Source organism: Zosterops lateralis (genome assembly GCF_965231275.1).
Source record: "Zosterops lateralis genome assembly, chromosome: 1".
Taxonomy (NCBI): Eukaryota; Metazoa; Chordata; class Aves; order Passeriformes; family Zosteropidae; genus Zosterops; species Zosterops lateralis.
This window is the reverse complement of record NC_139762.1, coordinates 113465121-113491908: the sequence shown is the minus strand read 5'-3', so window position 1 is coordinate 113491908 and position 26788 is coordinate 113465121. Positions and strand designations below refer to the sequence as shown.

General features: G+C 36.4%; 1 protein-coding gene across 1 annotated transcript in view; it reads right to left on the bottom strand.

Moving 5' to 3' along the window:
* RP1 (RP1 axonemal microtubule associated) overlaps positions 1-26788 on the bottom strand; it is a gene marked incomplete at both ends in the record, with an annotated part of 171442 nt that overhangs the window by 18807 nt on the left and 125847 nt on the right. Inside the window, 5 exons of the mRNA XM_083858160.1 lie at positions 10635-10783; positions 12380-12506; positions 14998-15239; positions 21029-21281; positions 25711-25850. Of these exons, the coding sequence (XP_083714286.1) occupies positions 10635-10783; positions 12380-12506; positions 14998-15239; positions 21029-21281; positions 25711-25850 (911 nt within the window). The remainder of the gene's footprint in view (positions 1-10634; positions 10784-12379; positions 12507-14997; positions 15240-21028; positions 21282-25710; positions 25851-26788) is intronic.

The window sequence follows — 26788 nt, the reverse complement described above, 5'->3', positions numbered from 1 at the left end:
TTTAAGTTCACAAAATGTGAAATTTTATCCTAAAATCTCTGCTAATTCTTGCAAATGATCATGGTTATATTGATGCATGACTGTTGAGGTTTAACCCCAGGCAGTATCCAAGCCCCACAGAGCCACTCGCTCGCCTCCTCACCAGCAAGATCAAGGAGAGAATGAGAATGGTAAAAGCTAGAAAATTTGTGGGTTAAGATAAAGTTTTATAGAGAAAGCAGCAGCCATGCACACCAGCAGAGCAAAACAAGGAATGAATTCAGTGCTTCCCATGGGCAGGCAGGTGTTCTGCCATCTCCAGGAGGGCAGGGCCCTGTAGTAATTATTTAGGAAGACAAACTCCAAATGTCCCTCCTTCCTCCCTCTTCCCCCACTTTATAAACTGAGCATGAAGCCATAAGGTCTGGAATATCCCTTTGGTCAGTTGGGGTCACCTGTCCTGGCTGTGTCTCCTCCCACCCTCCCATGCACCCCCAGCCTCCTCACCAATGTGGCAGCACAAAAAGCAGAGAAGGTCTTGGCTCTGTGTGAGCTACTCTTGGAAAGGAGAGGTAGGAATATAGGAAAACTACAGACAATATTCTGCTGGCTTCTAGACTTGTGCTGTCTCCAGAAGGATAGTTGGGTCTGACTTGCACCAAGTTTGATGGTTAACAAACTTTTAGTACTTAGTGACTTAAGAAATCAGGGGCAGCATGGGCTATGGGTTGTCTGTGACCTGGAAGATCCAGCCAAAGAGAAAAGACAGTTAGTATATATATTTAACACGCTAAAGGTTTTCCAATTCCTTTTTCCTATAAAGATAAGTATATTTTGATGGAGTAAACATTTGTGAAGACTTTGATGTTTGGTTTGTGTTAGACACACTACTTTATCATTTGTCAATGTGCCATTTTAACAAGCTCGCCTTAGAGAATGTAAAATCTCAGAAATCCATGGTCAAATCTGCAGGCTATTCAAACATCTAATAAACTGCAAGTTAAGGAACTATTAAATAGACTAGAAATTGTGTCATGTGGGGTAAACTCACTTCACAGACAAGATTACATTTTCTCTTTATGTGTACATTTGAAAATCTACAGAGTGTAATGAGCTTTATTGTAGTCAAGAGACCAAAAAAGAACAGAGAAAGAGCAGCAACTCTAATTGTTAGAGCTAAAAACAATTGGCTAGAGGTAATTTATTTGCTAAATTTAATTCACTTTTCTCCTCTCAAGCTGTCTGCAAACAGAGATTATGACATATATTTAATTCTAATTTCATGAAATTCAATTATTATTAATAATTTAGCTAATATTTTTGTAGATTCATCTGAGACATGGATTAGGCATAAAATTTTCCAAATACTCAAGTTGTTGACAGGTCTTGTATGTCACATGATATTCTATCTTTTATTTGATTTACAAATCAATCAGAGCTTCTAAAGTACTGGAGGGTTGATTCTTCTGTAAAAAGAGAAAGAGAGAGGAAGGAAACACACAGAAGATAAGCAAACTTATAGAATAGGAAATTTATCTTTATCATTTTCCCCTAGGGAAAAGAATGTTAATTGTTTTTTAGTTACTACTAGCAAATTAGGTTTGAATGGAGAAAAGTCACCTTAAATATTGATAATAATACATATTGTCTAATTCAGCAGAGCATGTATTGAATTTTCTCAGAATAGCATTAAAGCAATTTGTATGTATGTACAGCCCACTAAATTTTCTTAATTAACATTGCCTGGAGAAAGAAAGATATTGTCCCAGTCTGAGCAGCTAAGATTGACAACAGTAGAGCACACATCCTCTGTGACCCAGAAGAGCTGCCCTAGCAAAACCGGAATTTCCATACTTCTTGGCTAAGAAAATAAGAACTAAAAAAATTCTTTATAACAATAATTCCAGCAACCCTTTCAGCATATTTAAAGTTTGGTTTTTTTCTTAACTCCTTTTCAGATTTTCTTCAAATGTTTCTTTTTTTTTTTTTTTTTTTTTTCCTGGGACCCACATTTTGAGCCTTTTCTTTGAATCTATGACCTAGTTTATTATGACTTTATTCAGTACTCTTCTGTGTCAGTGCTGGCAACATATCACCGTCTGCAGCAGCTGCAATAGCTCTTGTAACAGAAGAAGCATTTGAACAGTCACTGTGCAATATTTACCTTTATAAATGCCAATCATTTTACAGGCTCGGTATTGAGACTTGATGGTTGGTTAATGACAATATTCCCAGAAGAACTGAAAATGGCAAGTCAAGACACACCATATGCTTCATTTCATCAACCTGAATGCACAAGTGATTTGCCATATTGCTAATGTTAGTATCATTTTAATAGGCTTTTATTGGAAGAGGAGTCAGAGTGTCTAGATAAATGACCTTTTCTTATTAAGCTTAGGGAACCTATTGATTTGCTGCCTGATTATTTTGATCTCATTTGTTAATCTGGAGAAACTCTGCTGAAAACAAAGGAGTTTTAACACAGGTAGGCAAAATAAAGGCCCCCTGTAACACTGAGCCCAATCAGAAACAGTGTGTGAACATCACTGGAAAAGGAGAAAAAAGAGAAAAATTACTTTTGCCCCTTCAGACTGGGGTCCTGTGGGCTCTTAAAGTTATGCTGAACTGAACCTCACCACCCTGTCCCAATTGCTTGTCACATCACTACCTACTCTTAGATGGATGTAATCACCCTTTTAGTTGTGCCAGGATAACCATAAAATCAGCACCAGCCAAATTTTATCAAGATAGACCAAATGAAAAAGCCCAAATCACTAATGATATTAACTGCTTAAACTAAATAAATATTTGGACAGAGCAAATGTATGTCACTGTGCCAGCAGACTTCAGAGGTGGAAATATTGGGTGGTAAGCAGCAGTGATGGCAAACACTGGTAGCAGTACTGTCTTGGCTCAGCTCAGTGGAAGGATGAGCAGTGCCTCTGACTGTGCCCTCACTGCCTTGGAGTGCTCTGTACAAATGCTTCTTTAAAAATAGGGGGTTTCATGCATCTGAAAAAGCCAACCCTGGATCTCCTCCTAGACTCACATTTCTGCAAGCATACTTTTGTATTATATTAAATTTTCAGCTATATATTAATTGAAAATTTCTATCTCTGCATGGAAAAAGTAACGTAGATTATAATAAATGAATCATTTGAGGTTTCTGATAACCCACATTTATTCTAGTTTATCAATCTTCAACAAGATTAGTGAAGAATCAGTGAAAGAATAGGGGTAGTAAAAAACCTCAAAGATATTTGCCCTGCACTTATCTTATGTTAATAAGCTTTGCATAACTGGAAAGAAATCTTTCTGAAGCAAGATTTCTATGCACAAAACAGCAGCAGGAGTAAGAAAAAATAGGGGCATCTTATGATCAGTAGTTATGACCATTCTGCTAGTTAAAGACATTTCAGTCAGACTTTAAGTAAAGTATATTTAATTATATATAATATAATATTATATTATATTATATTATATATTTAATTATATTTATATTTAATAAATCGCAAAACAACTGCTACATAGATCAGTATCATCAGCCGCATCCAAAGCTCTAATCATAAATTATATCAAACAAAAGAGATTTGAAAATCAAACCAAACAACAACAAAACACAAACAAAAGACAGCCATCAGTTTGGACAGATTCAATCACATCTGATGCAGCCTGATTGTTGGACTGATTTAATAACAGCCCAAGTTTGAGATCTGGTTTAACAGGCAAAAAAAATAGGATGAATGTGATTTTGTTCAACTTCAGTAATGCATATCATATAGTATTTTGATTAAGACCCTATAATCAAATATAATAACAGGATAATAAAATGTCTAACTTGTATGTCTCCAAGTACAACTGTAAAAAGAGAATATTTTCAAGCACACTTCATTGCAGTAAGGCCAATTAATAAGCTTATGCTCTTTAGTATTTCCATGATTTATCTGGGAGAAAACAAGATTGCAGAGATTATGCAAATACAATCTCCAGTTATGACACTTGAAAAAGTAGGGTGCTAAATTGAAGAGTGCTCTGAAAAGATTTGTGAGAGTTAATAAATCACTGGAAAAGCTTCCTTTCAGTGAATCAAGCAGAATAATCTATTTAACTTGTCAAAGACATACTGATTTTCTTATTGTCATAAATACTGTCAAAGGCAGTAGAAATTTGGTGTAAGAGAGCTACCCAAACTAGCAGTCAAAAGCATGACAAAATTCAGTTCCTAGAAGTTAAAGTTTGACAAATTTAGACAGTAAATAGTGTGACTCTCTAATATTTAAAAGAAAAGTATTGTTAAGCTTTGAAACAACTTTCCAGCTAGATTTAAACTACATCACTAGTAGCAATATTCACTTGGAGTTAGATATATTTTCTAAACTATTTAACTTGAGCTGAATTTAATTTAGTTCTTGTTTCATTGAGAAAATGATTGAATATTTTATTTCCTGAAAAATGCACACTTCTATTACCATAGCTATTTTAAGATTTTTTTATAAATCAAGCTCATAAATTTAGCTGCATTTTATTTTAAAATTACCTTGTTTATCAAACCCCTGAAATGAACAGGGCATAAAATTCACTTACCTAACTTGGCCTATCTAAAATAAGTCTATATAATAAGAAAATTTCCTGCAAAGAAAGCAGCAGGTACTCTCTGAGGTTAACTAATTTCATTTTAAGACAAATGTCCAAATGAAGAGAGAAGATAACCACCACTCCCTTTCTGCAGCAGATGCTTAAGCCATCATGTTAGAACAAATGTGTGTAACACAGACAAGTAAAACTGAGATGCATTTCAGCTTTAGAAATGTCACTTACGAGATTTATTTTTAAGATCTGTAGAGACAGAATGAAGTAATTCCCTCTTGCAGTTAATTTTAGCATTAATTACTTTTGCCCAGTTTTTAATTTTTTGGAACGCAGTTTTACATGTTTTCTCACTCTGCAAGAATATGTCAGGAAACCAAAATTAATTATTCACATGGCTCTCAACATTGGCCAGTGCTGTATAGGCTATCTGGGTGATTGCAATGGGATGTTCTGACTCTGTCCCTTTTAAATCTCTCACTGACTGTAAGCACTGACTGGGAAATGCCATCCTGTAGGTATTGATGAGAACTGCACATGACTCAGGTATTTGCCACCCTCTCCTAGGATTTTATAAAGCTTTAGTAGTAGTCTTTCTTTCTGCCTTGCTGACAGCCCTCACCAGTCTTTCCTTCACTATGGTGGCATTCCATATTTTCCTAGTTCCCATTTGATTCATCCTTCTGCTCAATGGATTTAAACATAGTGCAAATAAAAGTAGCAGTCAAATGGCCAAGGTGAGCCACTCTGGTGCTGGCACAACTGGCAGCTAAACACTGAACACTGTAGTGTGGTACACAGGGCATCTTCCCAAAGGAACCTCAGGGACAGCAGAGAGAGCCTCCCAGGAGCCTGCAGCTCGTGTCACAGCAGGATGCAAGGCCAGAAGCAATAGTGTCCAAGCTTCCATGTACAAAAGAAGCCCTGGGGGAGTGCAAGCAACCAGGAGTGCCACAAACAGAACCAGCAAAGGCTGAGGGAAAGGTCGGGGTACTTACTGCCATCTTTGCCTCAGTCTATAACAGTAAGACCAGTTGATCTTCCAGCTCCCTGACATATAGAACAGAGACAGGGAGCAGAATGAAGCCGCTACCATCCAAGGGGAAAGGGCCAGCTACCTGCTACAGCACAAAGACACACATATGGGCCTGGATGGGATTTGCCTAAGGATACCTAGGGAGCTGGCAGAAATGCTCACCAAGCCTCTTTCCATCATTTACAAGCAGTCCCAGCTAACCTGGAAATGGACTGGAAATTAGCAAATATAACATCCATCTACAACAAGGGTCCAAAAGGGGATCCAGGGAAGTACAGGCCTGACCTAGGTGCCAGGGAAGGTCATGGTGCAGATCACCTCGAGTACCATCACAAAACACATCAGACAACCAGGGCGTCAGGCTCAGCCATCATGACTTTATGAAAGGCAGGTCCTGCTTGAACAACCTGATCTTCTTCTATGACAGAGTGACCTGCTTAGTGAATAAAGGAAAGGCTGTGAAAGTTGTTTAGCTGGACTTTTAAAAAGCTTTTGATACGATTTCCCACAGCATTGTCCTGGAGAAGATGGTGGCTCATGGCTTCGATGGATCCACTCTTCTCTGGGTAAAACCTGGCTGGATGGCCAGGCCCAGAGAGTGGTGGTGAATGGAGTTAAATCCAGCTGGTGGCTTGTCTCTGCTGATGGTCCCCAGGACTCAGAACTAGAGCCAGGTCTGCTAATATATTTATTTCTGAATTGGATGAGGGGATCAAGTGTGGCCTCAGTCAGTTTGCAGACACCACTAAGTCAGATGGGAGTGTTGATCTGCTGGAAGGCAGAAAGGCTCTGCAAAGGATCTGGACAGGCTGGATCAATGGGCCAAGGCTAACTGCATGTAGTACAGCAAGGCCAAATGACAGGTCTTGCACTTGGGTCTCAAAAACCCCATGCAATGCTAGAGGACTGGGCAAGAGTGCCTGGAAAACTACCAGGTGGAAAAGGGTCTGGAGGCTCTGGTTGACAGCAGCTTAACATGAGCCAGTGTGTGTGCCCAGATGGCCAAGGCAGCCAAAAGCATCCTGGCCTGTATCAGAAATAGTGTGGCCAGCAAGACCCGGGCAGTGATTATCACCCTGTACTCAGCACTGATGAGGCCACAACCTTGAATCCTGTGTTCAGTTCTGGGCCCATCTCTAAAAGAAAGACACTGAGGTTCTGGAGCAAGTCCAGAGAATGGCAATGAAGCTGGGGAACAGTCTGGAACATAAATCCCATGAGGAGCAGCTGACAGAACTGGGGGTGTTTAGCCTGGAGCAAAGGAGGCTCAGGGGAGACCTGATTGCTTTCTACAACTGCCTGAGAGGAGGGAGGTTGGTGGGGGAGGTTGGTTGCAACCAAGTTGGGGTTGGTCTCTTCTCCCAGGTAACAAGCCACAGCATAAGAGGAAATGATTTTGAGTTGCACCAGGAATGGTTTAGATTGAATAGCTGGAAAATTTTCTTCACTGAAATTGTTATCAAGCATTGAAACAGGCTGCCCAGGGAAACAGGTCAGGGACATGGTTCAGTAGTGGATTTAGCAGTGCTGGGTCAATGGTTGGACTTGATCTTGAAGGTCTCTTCCAACCAAAACAATTCTATGATGACCAGACACTAAATCTAGTGTTCATTTCTGTATTACAGTAACTTAGACAACAGCCTGCTGCTGTGATTAATACATTTAGACCAATGACATTTGGCAACTATTTAATCATGTCAAGTATGCTTTCCATAAGAGATTTATCTGCAGTCACAAAACAGCAGCACTGTCAATGTGGTGGGATTTGGACATTACTGGCTTCCTACTTGCAACATCAGGACACTGCCCCACATTCTGATTTTTCTTAGTGTGTCCTGACACACATGGACTTTTTCCAGAAGTTTTTTGGGTTTTTTTAATTGTCAGTGCCTAATCTGTAAGTGAGTACTGAAACTGAACACCAACAGTCACCTCTCACTGAAAATTTTTGTATGTGCTGCAGTTACCATGGCACCAACCTGAGCAGTTGATGTCTAAATATAGGGCAGGATAAAGAACATATCTTTTCAAATACTAATAGAATGAGGAAAAAAATTTCAGAGAATTTAGTGGTTCCATAACATGGAGTATTTAAAATATCAGCCAATTTCATAAAATCTAGATTAAAATACTTAAATATCATTCAGTGTCCTTTACTGGTTTTGATGGAACTGATCTGAAAAAAAACCTCACATTCTCAAAGAGGAAATTTTTTGGATAACTCACAGCCAAATGATAGAGCATACAGCAAGTCTATCAAAGGCCATATGAAGAAACACCAAGAATTCCATTTGCTGAAAAGCATTGCATGTCAGAAGCAACATGGAGATACTGTAAGGATTTTACACAGCTGGACCTTGGTTTTCACAGAATGTCTGTGCTGAGTATACTTGGTTCCAGAAACTGCTCAGAAGCAGGTAACATCTATCAGGCTTAAACTGACTCACAAAAAAAAAAAAAAAAAAAAAAAAAAAAAAAAAAAAAAAAAAAAAGCATGAATAAATACTATTAGGATTTCATGAAAGCGGAACTGCAGGAATAAGTGTGCTGAGATTGCGTTGTCTGTCCTCACAGCTTTTAGGAGAACATCAAACAAGGCATCAATGTCATAGCAATTTGAAAGACTGTGGTTCTAGCAGGACAAGTCCTCACACTCATTTATATGAGTACATCACCAAAAGCTCAACAGTGACAGCACTGCACTCTCAGGAGAGAGCTACAGGGCCTTAGTGTTGAATTAATAATATCATGTACTTTACCTCCAAGTTCTCTGATGGTCTCACAGGTGTAAGGACTTTGGAAAGGCACAAAGCAACTTTTCAGATATAAGATGCTAATTCGCTCTTTTACTATCATGTAACTTAGCTCAGGAAAATAAAAAGGCTGTTAAATGAGAGAAGAATATCTCCAATCTACTGCAAACTTCACTGAATATTTAAGCATTTCTATGTATTTCTGCACAAACTGTTGCTTGCAACAGCCCTGACATTCTGTGAGACTAACACCATATTTTGATGTGATTTCCAACAGAAACACTGTTCCAGTTCACTAGCTGTTACTGTATAGTCAGGGGAAAAATTATTGCAAGGAAAAGCACATTTTAAAATGTCAGAACAACTGTTAAGATTCCGAATGCAAATTCTGCCTCTTATACTCCAAATCCCCTAAACCACCAAGTGCAGACTCTCTGACTGCAGGGGTGCTTGGCACAATATGTGATTGGGTTGATGCAGAAAGACATTCTACACTTGAGAGTCTTTTTGGAGATTACTTTTAAAGGGAATAAAACATTGGGAAATTTCCAAAACATATAATGAAAAAATACTGCTGCATAAGCAGGAGCCTTTCTTGCAGAATAATTTTATACTTTTCAATTAACCAAATACCTTTATTTTCACTGAACAAAGAGTGAATCAAGACTTTTATGTGTTTCTCTTATACTAATCTACAAGCAATTTCTTTTCAGAGCCCTAAAATACTCCTGTGCTGATATCTACATTTATAAATATAGGGTTACTGTATTATATACACACACTGCTCCTATAAAATGTTAAATAAATAATGAAAAGATGGCTACATGCCAGATCTGCATCTTACTCTGTAAGAGAAAAAAATTCTGAGCTAAACTGAAGTAGGTGCAAATACTGTAAATGTACCCTTCAGGTTATAAATCTTTGTGGTTCACTTCTGATTTTTTAGTCAACATTTCTAGATGTCCATCCCTGGCCCCTCTTCATTAAAAACTACCAGTCTAGAAATCAGATTGCTCACTTGTGGGACTATGATGTACAGAAGTACAGTAAAACTTACAGTAAACTAACTTTACTTCATGAGGACAAAAACACTGCATCTCTAAAATTCACTTAAATCAGCTTATCAGCAAACCATAATCTGAACTTCAACATTAAGGAAGACAAATGTGACTCTATCAAAACTGAGTAGCCCTATCCACAGTATTTTATCCCTTAAAAATAAAGATTTAAACGCTCTAATATTTCTTATGAGTCAGTATTTCAAGTAGGTGAAATCCAGTGATATAATACCCACTTTCAATTCCCACTGAATGGATGAAGCTAGGGGTAGTTAGGAGCTGACCTCCCCCTAATCACACATGTCTCTACTTTGGCTATCAGTCTAGGCTGATTTGGAAGCTTGCATCCTTAGAGAAACTCTCAGGTTTTTTGGCAGCCAACACCAACAGAAGAAGTAAATTACTGGTTGCAAGACACTAGTGGACTTTTTTCTTCTAAACTTTAACTATTCCAACTCAAATTTTCTGCAACAAATGTTTGTTTCAGAATTTTTATAAAATTGTTTCGATCCTCAAATTTGTTTTCAAAGAAGAGCCAGAGTAAATACAAGCAATTTGGTTATTCCATGTTTGAAATAATCTTGTGATCTTTTCAGCTGAGAATTTCACTCCCTCTGTCCAGGGGTTCTGACAGGCACAAGGTTTTATGTCAAAGATATGCATTTTGCTGTAAATCTGCCCATGTTTCTGTGGCACATTCAATACCTAAATTTCCTCCAATTTCTGCTTATACTGAAAATGCATCAAGGAAATGCATCTCTGGCAGCAGTATTGGACTTTGACTGGTCTATGTCTATGAGCTACAAGACTCACTCCTGCACAGTGAATGAAAAACCCTCCTGGTATACCTAAGAAAACTATGGAGAATAGTGTCTGACAGTCTGGAGAGAGGCCAAGGACCAGACTGAGGGGTAGACGGTAGAAATCAGGGAAAGGTGCCATAGTCTGAAGAACAGCGTGGGCAGAGAAGAGGTATTAAAATTTGAATATAAAATTGAATATAAAAGCACTGGATATAGTCACTTTATTAGCTGTCAGTATTGCTAGCATCAGCTGCATAAGGATTGGTACTTCCCACAAAAGGTAGAGATATTGATAGGCACACTTCATCACAGAGTGTTGTAAACTGTACTTTGCAGACTTCCCTATTCCCATTAAGTCCTCATTAATTGGACCGGGTTCTAAAAATGAAAAAATATCTTGCAGAACATAAAAGTATACCTTTCCGTTAGTGAAATTTTCATCTCCATTTCTAATTAACTTTCTTCTGCCGGTATCTCCCAAGGAGCCTTGCAGCATGACATGCACATCTGCATCTGTTCCTGACCCAGGGGTAGCGCCCGTGGTGATGTAGAGAACATAGATTTTCACTGTGGGGAAAAAGAGATCAAAGGTTTACCAAACCTAAACCAGTTAAAACATATGCTATTTAATAAATTACTTCTATTATATTTTCATTTTTCATCCTATGTGGAGTGATCAGAAGACCAAAATATATTGTAATGCTCGGAAAAGCACATAGATGCATTGTAATTAGAAGTTAAGTGCAACTATTATAAAGAATAATAAGCAAAATAATTTGAGTGGGCCTGAAACACAAGAAGAAAAAAAAATAAAAATAAACGCTTAACAAATTGGTATAAAAGCATGTAAATAATACTCTATCACCTCTTGTATGCATTTAAATACATGACACTCCAATGAAAAAGTTCCTAGGCTATGGATGATACTAAATCACTCAACAAGTACATCTGTGCTCAGAGCCTCATGGACTCTGTCAGGAAGAAAGCAACTTTAGTATTTCCTCTGGATCATGGTCCAGTAAGTGGCTGTTCACTCTGCACTGTACCAGTTGGAGTTACTGGCCTTAGGAGAGATGACACATGACAGACCACACATTGTGAACACACAACCCATCAGCTGAGCACTCCTTGAAAGGCTGCTTATGTAGAATATCTGTTTGTACTCCCAGAGAAATGCATAGCACACATGATATGGCCCCTAAAATAAGAAAGAGATCACATCCCAAAAAAATTCAATTGAAAAGGAGAAAAAATTGTAGGGAGAGGTAAAGAAAAAGTACCTGTCCTCATGTTAAATGCTTCTCAGAAAAAGGAGCAGCATTTTTAAAGATTTAAATATTTGTGCTTTTCCAGAAAGAAATAAATCTAAGAAGTATTTAAAAGAAAGAACTTTACCAGTGAATTTCCCATCAATACTTTCTCAAATTCGTATTCAAGAAGCTTCTGTCTAAGTGCTTTGTTTGATACTAACTTTGAAACCACAGCAAAAGAGGCAAGAGTATACAGATTACTTCCGTGCTTGATCTAAACCCTTAACTTCTGGAATAGCCTAGGATATTATCAAGGTAGAATATTCATTTAAGATAAGAGCTCTTCCATTCTTCTCTAACTTTGATTATAGAAGCTTGTAAGAAACACAGAACAAACTAAAAATATCCAGCCTTGAGGGGACCAAGGCAAAACTCTGATGGAGTTCAATGACATGCAACTGCTATGTCACAGAAAAAGAATGCCTGCAATTCTAGGAGCACAAACAATGAGATCTGTTTGGGGGGGGGGGGGGGGGGGGGGGAATGGATCTCCTTCTTGTCTGAAATTACTGTACGAGTGTTATTGCCTCTGTATTTCCCTTGCTCAGTCTGTGAGAGAACCAGATCATATTATTGAGTGAAAACTAAACTCCTAGTACTCTTCAAAACCCTTTTAACAATTTCAGTGTCATATGCTTTATCTTTTATGTGTCACAAACTGATACCAGCCAGATGAGTGTGTAATTCTCAGTTTTAGGATCTAAGATGCTGGTTTTAAACACAGGAGTGGACTGGACCTAGCCATGCATCACCAGGCAGAAATGAACAGAAAATATCTGCTAAATCCTTTTCTCTGAAAATTGGATATTGTCACTGACCAAATCTCTCCCAGGGTTTTGAATTTGTGACAAACCTGCTGGAAAAGGAGACCCAGCTGTGAGAACTGGAAGCTCAGTCACTCTTCCTCCTTCTTCATCGGCAAAGGTACGACAAAATGGGAATTCTAGAACAATTTCAGTTTCTCTGTGTTGAAGCTTTATCTTAGCAAAGACATAAAAAGAAATAACTTCAGCATCTGTTGCACTCTAATGCAAACTGTAGCTAAAGACAAACTATTAAAAAGCTATGACACATCATCTCAAAATTTAAAAATAAGAGGAAATAATTTTTTATAATATGTTTTTGAAAACATCCTTTTAAATGAGAAGGACTAAGTATCTTTCCCAATTAAGGGTAATTAAAATGTTTTCAACATTATTTCTGAAGAGACTGCAGTGAAGGAAAAAAAAAATTGAAATTGTTCAAATAGTTTCCTTTATGTAACCTATTCATCCAGCATATGGGAGAAAAAGAAATGTTGACATGGGCACATTTCAGCTTGTGAGAAATGTCAATATGCCACAATATTTTTCAGCGTGGAACGTTTTCTTATTCTAAATAACAGGAGAAAGAAAAAGAAGGGAAAAACTGAAATAGAGAAATTAAGAATGCTTTCTGACATGTATATATGTCAGTACATATGTATTACTTGAATATATAGACTTGGATACTAAGTAATTTCAATGTCTATGAAATTCTGTGTATGAATAAGAAAATGGTGATCCTGAGCTAAGTAGCTTATTCTTTCTGTAAGAAAACACATTTTAATAATGAGATATCTTCAACTAAGGTACTACTAGATACACTGAGATAAATTCCTATTTCTAAACTATTTAAACCTAGACTAGACAACATATTTTAAAATACTTTGTAGGAAGTAAGTCTGCTTTGAAAAGGGCACATATAATTCACTCATTCAATTCTTTGTGACCTAACTCACTAAAATGTCCAAACCTTTAAGCCAGTAAGAAAAAACAACTTTGGTTGGGAATTGTCACTGAGAGATGGTAGCATTATTTGGTCTTCAAAAGACTCAGTATTTTTCATTATGACAGACACACTGAAAAGACTTTTTTAAAAGCACTGTGAAGTATTATGCTGGCACAATTTTCCTTTCATAATAATATCTACATTCCTGAACAGTTTATTGAAAGTAAGGTTTCATTTACTGTGTTTTATTTCTTCAAAGAGTGAAATAAGCAAAATGAAGATATTAGCTATTACATGCTGCAGAAATAAGGCATATCTTAATTAATTTTGGTTTAGGCATTATTTTATAATGATTTCAATTTTCTAAAAAAATCAGGATTATTATTTTGTAATTATGGCTATAAGAATGAAGTCTGAATCTAAATATGAAATTCAACCAACTGCACTTGCATTTACTTTTGATAGGAGGGGGAAATCTCAGACTCTCTGGAGGTGCAATCTTATAAAATCAAAACAAAATAGTATAGAAATGACCATGCTGATTCTAACCAGCAGTGTAAATACACTGCTAAGCTGTGTTTAATAACAGCTATTACCCACAACTCCTATACCAACCTAGTTATTTCATACAAGGACTCAGCCAGTCCTGCTATAAAAACCACAGAATAAGGAAATGTCTTTCTAAAATCCACATAATTTACATGCATCCCAAAGCAGGGAAATTTATAATTTCTTTCTCTACCTCTTCCTACCTAGAGTAAATGTACATCTTTTCCTTATTTATATAAATGATGTTGATTTCTTTTCAAGTGAGTTCTGAGTGATTGTTCTGAGCTAATGAAGTAAAACAGACTAATAGATGTCATTGTTTTCAACTGCCAAGTTTCTGTTCTGAAATTTTTGCTGTGATTTACTGTCTCCTACAATATTCCAGGAGCAATCTTAATTTTGATAGATTTTTTTGGCTGACTATTTCATCTGGCTATGAAGATGAAATTAACAACCTGCCTACCATTTAAATGTCAGGGAGTTCAGCTCAGTAATACCATTTATTAGGAAGGAATATTATTCTTTCTGTAGTATTTAATAAGAGAAAAATAGAAACATTAATGGACAGAAGCATGTCTGCAATTTTAAAGAAGATTGCTCTCCTTTAGAATTGTTTTTATTTTTCCAGCATAAGAAGATGATGATATTTTTTTGTGTAGTGAAATGCCACAGCAATTTCAGTGTGATGTCAGATTTTAGCTGGATATCAGAAGAAAGATTGTCACTTTTGCTATCCACTTCTTTTTTTCACATGCCAACTTAAAAGGCAGATAGTTTCATCAAAATGCATTTCTAGTGTCTGCCTTAATTATTTGCCATGGATCACTGAATCTACAACATGTAACAGCCAATTTGGAGTTATGTAAATACTGCAACGTATGCCAGTGAGTACAGTTCTGAAAAGACAACACTGGATATGCTACAGATGATGGCACATCTGTATGTATGGCTCTCCATAAAACCATCCAAGTTTACAAAATTTTGTTATCCATAGCTATTGCAGTGTTCTGAGCAGTCTCTGAAGTTAGCACTCTACAAGTGTTGCAGCTTCTGTAAATTAAAAATTTAGCAATCTTAGATGGGACTTAAAACAGGAAGAAATAACAATATAATATGAAAAGCTAAAAAAAAATAGAGAAACAATAAATAATTGCTTTAGGTTTTAGTTTTTACCTCACGGCAATGCCAAGTCTCTCCTTCTCCTGCTTCTTCAATTTCTAGGCGAACTTTGGATATAGTATTAAATTTCTTACTTAGTTCAATAGAAGTCTCATAAATCTGCTCTTCTTTAAGGCATCCTTTTGGGAATATGACTGAAGTACAAGTACCTTTTTCACCGCATACAGTTAGAGACATTTTAGGGTTCATGGAACTAGAAGAAATACCACTACTTGTGACATGGACATCCCAAGTCCCTGTTGAAATAAAACAGAAGAAAAAAATTAATGGTTTCATTGAATATCCAAAATAATAACTTAATTTGTAACAAGCTGAGTTAGTGAGTGACTAGCAACCCACTCCCACCTTTGTACTGAGCTCAGATATTGGCACATAACAGGTTCAGTCACTGTCATTGATTTAGTGAAAAGCAAATTTGGCATCAGTCCTTGCATCATGGTAGCTGATACTTTAGAGATGGGCTAGTCCAAGAGCAATATGCAGATGAGACTGCCAGTTCCACATTAGAGACTTGTGAAGAGCCATGACAATCTGTTTATTTTCTCCCCTTGCCCCTTATAAATATCTCCTGATGATTTTAAGATTTTAAGGTTTTTTTCTCACTAGTCACCATTCAAAAGCAGCATATTTTTTACAAGATACTACTGGTTATCAGATTTGCCTTTGGTCAGGGAAGGGCATATTTTCGTTTTAATTTTGGGGGATTTATTTAAATGAACATGTTAAAATTTGATCCATACATGCTATAAGAAGATGGTGATGAGATAAACCAGTTCAGAGCTTGAAATGTGATATTTTTATCACACCTCATCACAACTATCATGACAGCAAAGTACAAAACTTTATCCATTTCTTCTATGAAGAAGTAATGTTTGCTGAGAGATTAAAAATAGTCCTATATAGCATCACATAGATTTGTCTACTTTAGGGACTCAAGAAACACTCCAGGAGAATTTTTACTAGGTCTTTTTGAAGCATTTAGTCACTTAAGGAATGTAGGTTAATTGACAGATCCCTGAAAGCTCAGAAGGACTGCAGACTGATGCCAGGTAGATTCCTAAGTAACTTCTGCACCTTTACCTGGAACAGATATTTGGTTAAAGCTTCAGTCAACAAGAGAGTTTTGAAGATCAGAAACTTCTATCCCTCAAAAAAAACTCCCTGATTTAGCTAGCTTTATTATTTTAATTTATCTTAGTAGAATATATGGAAAATTCAGGATTATCAAAGCCATGATTTCAATTTTAAAAAATTGTGAAAATCAGAATTTTTGATTATCTGGGCTACTGCAGAACTGAGCAGAATTTTTTAGTAACATGACTTAGCTGTGTTTATGTGAAGTGAGACAAAGTACGGATCTGATAATTTCAAATAGCTATTTTGTAAAACAATACTTTGAGTAGTGGAATCAGAGACTCTCTGAGTTTATGTCCATAAATCTCAGCTTCAGAATGTTCAGTCACCTCAGCTTCCTAATCACAACAGGAAAGTCTTTGTCTCCTACTACAACTAATGCAAATAAAGCTTTATTGCTTTAGATCAGGTGAATATCTGTGCCATAAATCCAGTGCTTGTTGGCATAAAAATTTAGTACTCACCAGCTATAAAATCATCTAAAATAACTTCAGTGTTACAATTTCATTAATAATCCTAAATCTATTTTCATGCCTATGAGCATTAAATGTAAATGAAACCAATGATATCTGTGGAAAAAATGGAAGTAAAAATGAAAATATTTCACAACCCATGTGAAATAATCTAGGGTATTTTAGCCCTTTAGTACTGAAATGCTGCACCTTTAAATTAGCAGTGTATAACCGAATAGAAGGACTATGTGTGTTGGATTGTAAAGTATCATACACTGCTGTAACATAAATTAAATTGCATAATTTCTTAAAAATTTATTAGGATTAAATTTAAAAGCAACTTCCTTCCTTCTCCTTAGTTAAGTCTAAAACAGTGTTTTGGGTTTGCATGGCCAGGTTTTGGTAGCAGGAAGGTTCAGGGATGGCTTCTGTGACAAGCCATTAGAAGTCCCCCTGTCCAGCAGAGCCAACGCCTGCTTGCTCCAAGACACACCCACCCTGGCCAAGGCTGAGCCATCAGTGCTGGTGAGAGCACCTCTGGGATAAGTGATTTAAGAAAGGGTGGGGGAGGGAAGACCTGCACAACTGCAACTGGAGAAGAGTGGGAAAATGCAGGAGAAACAGTTTTGCAGTTGCTCAGGTCGGTGCAGAAGGAGGATGAGCAGAGACTCTCCTGCAGCCTGTGGTGAAGACCATAACAAGGCAGCTGTGCCCCTGTGGCCCATGGAAGTCCACGGTGGAGCAGAGATCCATCTGCAGTCCATGGAGGATCCCATGAGGGAGCATGAGGTATGTCCAAAGGAGGATGTGACCTCATGGAAGCCTGCACTGGAGCAGACTACCAGCAGGACCTTCCAGCCCCATGGGGAGAGCCTGTGCTAGAGCAGGTTTACTACTGAAGGACTACACCCTATGGAAGGAACTCATGCTGGAGCAGTTCATGAAGAATGACAGCCCCTTATAAGGCCTCACTTTGGAGAAGTTTGGGGAGGACTATCCCTTGTCACCCCATGCTGGAGTGTAAGAGGAAGGAGCAATAGAGACAATGTGATAAATTGACTGCAACCTTAATTTCCTGTCTTGTTGCACAACTGGATGTGAGGAGGTAGAGAAAATTGAGAGTAAAATTTAGCCCAGGAAGAAGGAGGGAAAGTGTTTTTAGATTTGGGTTTAGTTCTCATTATCCTGTTCTAATTTCATTGATAATAAATAAAGCTAATTTCCCTTAGTCAAGCCTGTTTGGTCCGTGGCAGTAACTGCTGAGTGATCTCTCTGTGTCCTTATCTTGACTTATGACCCTTTTTTTTTTTTTTTTTTTTTTTTTTTTTTTTTTTTTTTTTTTTTCTCTCCTGTCCAGCTGAGGAGGGGAATGATAAGCAGCCTTGGTGGGCACCTGGAATCCAGCCAGAGTCAACCCAACACAGAGTACAATGCTAAAACTCTAATCTTTCTTTGTTTCTTTCTCAGAATTTTTTTACTTCTCTCGGAGAGGCATTAATGGACTGCTGAAACCATTCATTTTTAGGACAACTTTGTTAGCTTAAATAACTCTCTTCCATCCTTGATGTGTAAGCCACAATTAATTTGATAGATCACTACTGTGTCCATTTTGAACATTTCATTAACTATTCTGAATCTGTCACTTTTTTTTTCAATACCCATTTGCAAGAAATTTTCTCAGTTATCATATCTTCTTTACAACTATTCCAGTTTGATCCACTCCTTCTGGACATAGGTGGTCACAATTACACGTGGCATTTCTGGTGAAATATCATAGTTTCTCTGTAAAGCCAATAATCCACTTTGATTTTGACTGATAATGCCTACACACATTGTGGGGTCACAGTAACCCCATAGCCATGGCACATTACTGCCTCAAAATTATCTTGTGATCTTATAACAAACCCAGGTATTTCTCATAGTCCTTCTGCTGATGAATTTGTGTAGCAGAAATTGTTGCAAAACACAGCAATGCAGATCAAATACAGTTTTTAGACCTTTAGCTACAACTTGTTCCTAATTCTAAAAAAAACCCAAGACAATTGAAATTAGGACCATGCGTCAGAATTGAGAGCCCAAATAGCTAGTTGAGTTTACACCTAATTGTATACAAGCTGTTTGGCACAAAATTCTGTTCAATTCCTTTCGTTCAAAGTTTATCACACAACCTCTTCTTCTCCTGATAGCACTCCCAGCTTTGTAGGACCAAAAGATTTCATTAACATATTCATTGTAACTTCTCCAGCTCTGTATAATTCTTCCTTTTACTACTACTTTTCACTTTCTTGTGATTACCTAATAATTTCCCATAGAGAAAATAAAATTCAAGACAGAAATTTAGACAGTTTAAATGTCATTACATTTGTCTTAATGAAAAGTGTTTCTGTAGTATCATTTTGTTTTACACTCTACCTTTAGTAAAATCATGGTGCATTCCTTCTCATTTCCTATTTGCCTCTATTATCTCAACTATTCCTTTTTTCAAAAGTCTGTTATAAAGATTTTTATGTGAACAATTACTAGGTCTATATTCACCTACATTATGCTTTCTATTGTTCAGATGGAAGTATTATGTTTGCTGATGTTAAGTCTCATAAAATTGTTTTAAATCCTTGCTATTAGATCTGCCCCTGGACTAACAACTACTCTGATTGTCACTGTTTGAGTAAATGGAATTCAAAGTTCTATTTTTGTTTCAGATTTTTTGATTTCAAATAAGCTCATCCCATTGGTAACTGTTTTTGCTTCCTTGACTAACACAATGGTTCCTTAATGAAAAGAGAGATGAGGTATTCTATTTGTTTAGGGATTATACCTACATGATCTTCAGTCTGAACTCTATTGTTCCTGAATAATTACTTGTCTTTGAAGGTCCTTTTCTTAAGTAAATGGTTGAAAAACACTTACTTTTTTACTTCTTTTATAAAATCTGATTTATCTTGAAATGTAGTAAGTTCCATTGTATCCATATAGTTTCTGACCCCTAAGGTGTACTGCTCTTTGCTGATTTGTCTTTTATTTATCCATTCTTCATAGGCTCTCTGCTTACTTTTCCTATTATATCTGGATTTATTAAACACCCAGACCAAAAATGATTTTCAATAGATACAGCACTGATTGTTAATAACCATAGACATGAAATTATTATCAAGTCTGTACTCAGATTTTTGGGGACTATGTATGTGTGTGGGAAACCAAGGAAGAGAATAATTTTTACACAGCTATATTCAGACATTAATCAAGGTGCATAAACAAGGACGCAAGATTTCTCTGGCTTTTCATATTATCAGTGAAGAAAGATGTGACAGACTTTGACCAACCTTGGGCTTCTGCTCTGAACTTGCCTTGCTCTGTGGACTATGTAGGACACCTATTAAATCTCCTTAATAAAGACCTAGAATATTTGCAGTGGTGAAATACAGCTATTTCTTGTTCTGAAGTTGTCACTACTCTAGCTGTTCATACTATGCTTATATTTCTCATGGTTTCCTGTTCTTCTGTTGTATCAGTATCATTATTTCTGTTTTGTTAGATGACACAAGGTATTCATGAGTAGACTAACTATAGATGGCTAAATATGAGGATATAATCTATTAGTTTTGTCTGCAACTATGTATAGCATAAGATTCTCTGAACATAAAAGGAAATATGCAGTATCAGGGAAGTTAATAGAGATTGGTTTACAAAATGGCTGATACAGAATGAAAATTCACACTTTCAGATTGGTTAAACTTTGCATAGCTTGGTCTATCAGTTCTGATTCAGTTTTCATAAATGGACCCAAACCAGCATTTTACATCTCTTCAAAAAAGACACATGTGAGAGCTAAAAAATCCAGTATCCTGGCAAAGCATGTTTTCAGTGTCGAAGTTGTTTCTGAATTTTGGTTGTTTATTAATTAAACAGTTTGAATAGAATATTGAGTTCAGGTCAACTAACTGTTTGCAAGAACTTGTGCCATTGATATAAGTAAAAAAGAAAACTGCAAATAAAAGCAAATGCTTTCTGCAAATAAATGAACATAAGGGAAAATTGCATTTTGCTAAAAGAGTTTTTGTATCTCTTCTTGTGATTTCATCACTGTTGCAGGAGCCTTCTGCTCTGCATTGAATACCATATGGAGCAACCTACTTCTTTCTGCTTCAGCTTTTTTTCTAACCTCGACTAAAGTCATAGTACCTTTATTGCCTCTGTCACTTAATATCTCCCTTACGGTCTAGTTTTTCTTCCCTGAGCATTGTAATTGTATTTACCATCTCAGGAAAGTGTTTGGAGGGAAAATTGGTGTGAGAGAGGCAGTTCACATTCAAGCTATACTGTTTCTGTAGTTTGGCTTTAGCCTTAAAAATAACCAAAATAAGAAAAAAAAAAAAAAAAAAAAAAAAAGGATTACAATGAAAACAAAATCTGGAAGGAGTTTTGAGGATTTTGGACCTTACCATAAATCTTTCCTGTCAACATTCCATTCCTGACTTTTCCAAGAAGTTTCAGTGTTCGTTCCATCTGTGCATCACCGACTCCACTGTCTAACCATTGCTGGCAAAGAAATACATATTGTTCATCAGTCTTGCCTGACTCATGGATGATGATTTGGTCGAGGTACCATCCGGCTCCATAACCCACATCATGGTGCTCAACAAGCACTTTGTTTAACTGTCCAAGGTCTACTGCTCTCATTTCAGAGATAGAAACCTGAGAAGATAAAGCAAAACGAAGAGCACACTGATTAGACCATATACCTTATCTTTTATGTTTTAGAAGTTTGCATTTGGAAAGACAGATTCCTTTTAATGTTGGAGGGTCTTTTTCTGAAAATAAGGAAAGATGTTGTAAGCTGACATTCATATTTGGAGAACCTGTTCAGAAACTATTTGTATCCTTGAATATCTACATTTTCTCTTCTTCATGATCACTGCAGCTCAGGTTTTATTACAAAAAACATCCTTCTGTTCTAGGTAGAAAGAAACCTCTGATTGAAAAAACCTAGAGAAAACTAATGAAAATTGAAGTTCAGCTAATCCCTCACAGCTGAAACAAAGGGAGTTCTTCAAAAATCAGGATAGACCTGGTAACTTAAATTTTTTGTTTAGATAAGGAATTTTATTTTAAAACATTTTCAAGTATTTTACATTCTAAGACACCCTATTATTCAAATAATGTCATATTATTCAACTCTGAACAGAAATACTGTTGACGACTATGCAAACAAAGGAAGATACTGACATTAGAAACTATAACTAAGGCTGTGCACGCATGCAGGCAAGAATTGATGTGCTCCTCAGATGTAAATAGACATCTGTTTAAATATTGCTACGGCTACCAGTAAACAAAAGCTAAATGGCAACTGCACTAGTGCATGTTGGGAGGAATAAATTATGTGAGTGAGAGAATGAATGTGTTCTGTGCAAGATAATATAAGTGGGTGGGTAGATACATGGGCATGTGTGTGGGTGACATTAAAAAACCCCAGATGGATAGTAGAAACAGACGCTACAATTTTTATTTGTTGCCAACCAATTTGCCACCAGGCAGGAAAAAGCATGAGGACCAGAAAGCAATGAAGGAAGAGATGATTTTTAGAACGAATTATGTCATCTGGTCCATTCTCCTGTCTGTGTCAGACTATGCTCCACAATGTGATCAGAAAAAGAAAACATCTAAGTTATTATTCCTATCACAGCCTTGGGACTTCCAGCATTCATACCTTGTTATTTCCATGATATCCTCAAACAGTTACCATGGCAAGTTATACCCCTGCATTTAAGTATATGAAGCCCAAAATAAGATCTGGCTGGGAGGAACCTCTTACAAATAACTTTTTGGGAGCACTCATTGCTTTTTAATTTTATTCTTTGTAGTTCCAAGCCAAATATAATTTTCCTGTCAGTCTACATGACCTTTGACTTAGAGGAAATAGCCTGTATTGCTAATATTCATGTTCCTTCACAGCGAACTCTAATTGAGAAAGGGGCCTATCATTAGTTTCATTCTTTGTGACAATAATTAACATTCATTAGACAACAGTGGTCATAATCACCCATTGTTATCAATGAATTCTCATAATAATACATTAAATTGCCTACTCCCTCAGCATTAGTAAGAATGTACTTTTGGTTGATGTCATTATATTTCTTTTTTCCCCCTTCAGTATAAAGACATTTGGAACTGTATTAAACACACTACTGGAAGCACAACTAATGAAAGCCAAAATGATTCTATTTAAACTGCTTTGCAAACCCATTTTACTCTGTTTTTTACACTTGGTTTAATTTTTTTATCTTCCTAGATTTTCCTTATATTCATGTTCTTCATCAATAAAGAGAGATCCTTTTTTGTGTGTCTCTAGTTTCCTTAACTTTGCTTTCTTTGTGTGTCCATTCCACATTTTTCAGGGATATTACTGACATAACCTTGTCTCTCAAGAAAGCTTGCTCTTTACATTCCTTCCTTTCACCTTCTATTCTTAGAACCTCTCACTATAACCCCACTCCAATTTTTTTATTGATGAACTTCAATGTAAAAGGAATGTAAGACTACTAGTAGTATTTTAAATTGCAGATCCATCTAGTCCCATATAGTGTTGCCAACAGCTACCAGTAACAGATTTCTAGGGAAGAGTTGAAAAACAGGGCAAATATATAGAGATGCTTCTTGAATATAAAGTCTCTCAGCCTTTTGCAATTTGTGGTTCAGAGATTGCCTGAGCCAGAGATTGTCTTTGCACTTAACAACCTCAGTGGAAAGTTGTCTTCCATGACAATGTGCAATGGCTCTTTGCATCAATATGTCTTTTACCATCTGCAACATCTTGTGCTAGAAAGTAAAATGTATTAATTACACATGGAGCAAAAAAAGCCACCTCCTTTTGTTTTGAATCTGCCACCTGCACATTACATTGAATGCTCTTGAGCTCTTGTATTTCACGAAGAAATAGAAATGTTCATTTTCTCTATGCCATTTTATATTTCTTGTCTCCCTCACCTTTCCTCTCATCATCTCTTTTCCAGACTAAACATGCTTGCTTGCTCCATTGTTCTTTGTATGGAAGATATTTCATATCATTTGACATTCTTGCACTTTTTAAGACACGTGAATCAACAAAACACAGCATCCATTATGCATCTGCACCAGTGAACATCTTTGGAGGTATAATTTTGTTTTCTGTCTCGAAGTGGTTGGATTTTGTTGTTTGGGGTTTTTTTGGTGGTTTTTGGTTGGTTGGTTTTTATTGGGTTTTTTAAAATAATTTCTAAACATTTTATTTGTTCTGTTTTCCTTTTGTTTTTCTTCTACTAAGATGACATCCTGCTACTTTCATCTTTCAGAGCCCATCATTTTGCATGCAAATTTAAGGGGTTATTCCCCCACACAGCCACTGCTTTTCATTTAGCTACAAAGAATTTAATCTGCCGTTTTATTACCCATTCACTCTGTATGAGGTTCTTCTGCAGTCTCTGCCACCAGCTTTAATATTTATTACCTTAAATAGCTCAGTATGGTCAGAACATTTTGTTATCCCACTGCTCAACCCTCTCCCAGGAGCCTATCGAACAATGAAGAATGCGAACACACAAAATACCTAAGCTGAAGAACATTTTCATTGTCTACAGCACAAAGACTGCTCCCTGAAAACAAAGGAACTGCTTGGGAAGACACTCAGCACTCTGCTGCTCAACACAGTGGCTCTGATTTCTTTATCACTCACAGCCGCACCACTGACTCTGTATTGACATCCATGTATGAAATACCATGTGAAATATTTCTTTTTAGAGTTCTTTCTCGGATTATGTCACTGACTATGTGCCTTTACACTTTTCATTAACCCTTCTAGTTGTCCTCAAAAATGCCTAGGATTAACCTGTATTTTTAATAATATCATCCAGAAAATCAATATCATAAAGCTCTTCCTATGATGTTATAGCACAGTTTGGACTAAGACTGTAGGATTCTGAAAAAAAAATAGCATCTTAAAAAAAAGGAAACATTATTGAAGAGCAAGAACAAGATAGAGAAAAGTCTAAGTAGGAAGATTAAAAAGACATTTTTCTTTGCAAAGAACAACACAGCAATACAAGTGCACAGAGGGTAGAGGTCTATAAAGCAAGGGAAAAGCAAAGAGAAGGTGACATGAAAGGAAACATTCACTGTGTCTTCCAAAAAAAATGTGGAATGAGATTTAAGTAGTATGTGAAAGTTTAGTTTTACTCAGGTAGCAGATCAAATGCAATTGACACAGGAGACTATGGACACTTATCACATGTCTATAGAACAATTTATACAAATTCATGGAAGAAAAAGTACCAATGACTAGAATATGACTCTGGGACAAAATGGTGTGGCTGGTTTCTAAGTTTCTAAGCTCAAGAAGACATAATAAATCTAGTGAATGAAGAGTTGTTAAGTGCAAGGTCAGTAAAGCAGTGGAACAGGTTGCCTAGGAAAGTTATGGCATCTCAGTTATGAGAGAGCATTAGGAACAGTATGAAAACATACAGAGAATTCTGCTTTATTGTACAGGATGAATTGATCAAGCGCTGTGAGTTCAGGGTATGGGTGAACCTGTTGTGTAGATATAATCATTAATATGGTAATAAGCAAAGGTTGACCACGAAATCTCTCCTAGGATTTACCTTGAGCAGACAAATATGTTTACAAGCAGGTTTACCTGTTTGCAATTCTACAGATAAATGGATTAATTAACATATAGTAGTTATCACATTTAAAATCTTTCTTTCAACTCTATCTGGGCAAATTTAAAAAAAAAAAAAAAAAAAAAAAAGAAAAAGAGAAAAAAAGGTGCAGTCACAGGAAATAGCCCTGATATTTCTATACTAGCTTCACAAATAGGTGAAAATTAAGCCATAGAATTTTATATATCATTGGATTCACTTCCAGATTCTAAGAACATTTACTGGTAGTTTGTGGATTTTAAATTTATCGGTATTCAAACTAATCTCAATTCAGACGAAACGCCTATACTTAGTAAGCAACACAGTTGTTCCATAGTTTACCAGAGTGTAACATCCATGCTGGTATTTCATAATTGGAAAGAAATATGGTATTAGAAAATAAAAAAATTAAACACATCAAACAAACGTAAGGAAAATGAGTCAGTACTAACCTGCCCTCTTTCAAAATGTGAGCGCCCTAGTCTCCTTTTGCAGGAATCTCCCCCGTCTCCAAATACTGTGATAAATACATCTGCATCAGTTCCTGATGCAGGGAGTGTTCCTGTATGGACATTGATCAAGTAAAGGACTTCTGCCATGAAAAAATCAGTGACACAAGACATTATCAAATGAGATTATTAGCAATGTAATTATCAAGCATTATAAACCAATATATTTTAGTACAAGATTAATTTCAAGAACGAGGAATTACGTTATAGAAATTAACATCAATTTTCTGAGTTTTATATAGATTGCTGGCTATCTCACAGCACACACTACAGCATCAGGGGTGAAATGTCCTTTATGAATCAATGCAACAACCCATGCTTGCATTATAGAAGGAGAAAATATCCTACTTCTGGATTCTGGAATAACCTGAAAGAGTCAGACTGGTTTTATCATGCTTTGTAAAAAGACCTGGAGTTTTTGTAGAAATTATAGGTCTTAAATTGAGTTAGGATTTATTAACTCTAACATTTTACCAAGGAAAAAACACAGACATAACGGAAGATGAAAACCACTTTTTGTTCTGGATCAGCTGAATTTTGTTTTAATGTCATATTTTGAGAATTATGGCCAACATAATTTAATATGTTCAGCAGAAATGGCTCAGCTATTTATACAAATATGCATTGTTATTATTCTTCACAACAAAGGATGGCTTGCCATGACTTTTGTCTGATGAGTTATACAATACATATTCCTTGAGGCAGCATGACAGAGGATTTTTAATGGGTTCTGTGAAGGATTAAATGTTATAACAGACTCTTAAGATATATTTCCATTTGCAGTCTAGCCTCCAGTTAGATATTACACACAAAAAGTTTTAAATATTTTAACTAAGACTTCTGTTCACAGAGTATAATGAATGAGAATTCTTTTCTACATATTTTATAAAATGTAATCTGAACAAAGGAAGATGTTATACTTTAAATACAATGATGAAATGAAATATGACTTCAGGGACAGAAATGGGACTTGAAGAAAGCCTAAAAAACCCCTGCATTTTCTCTTTGTGATTCGTGCCAT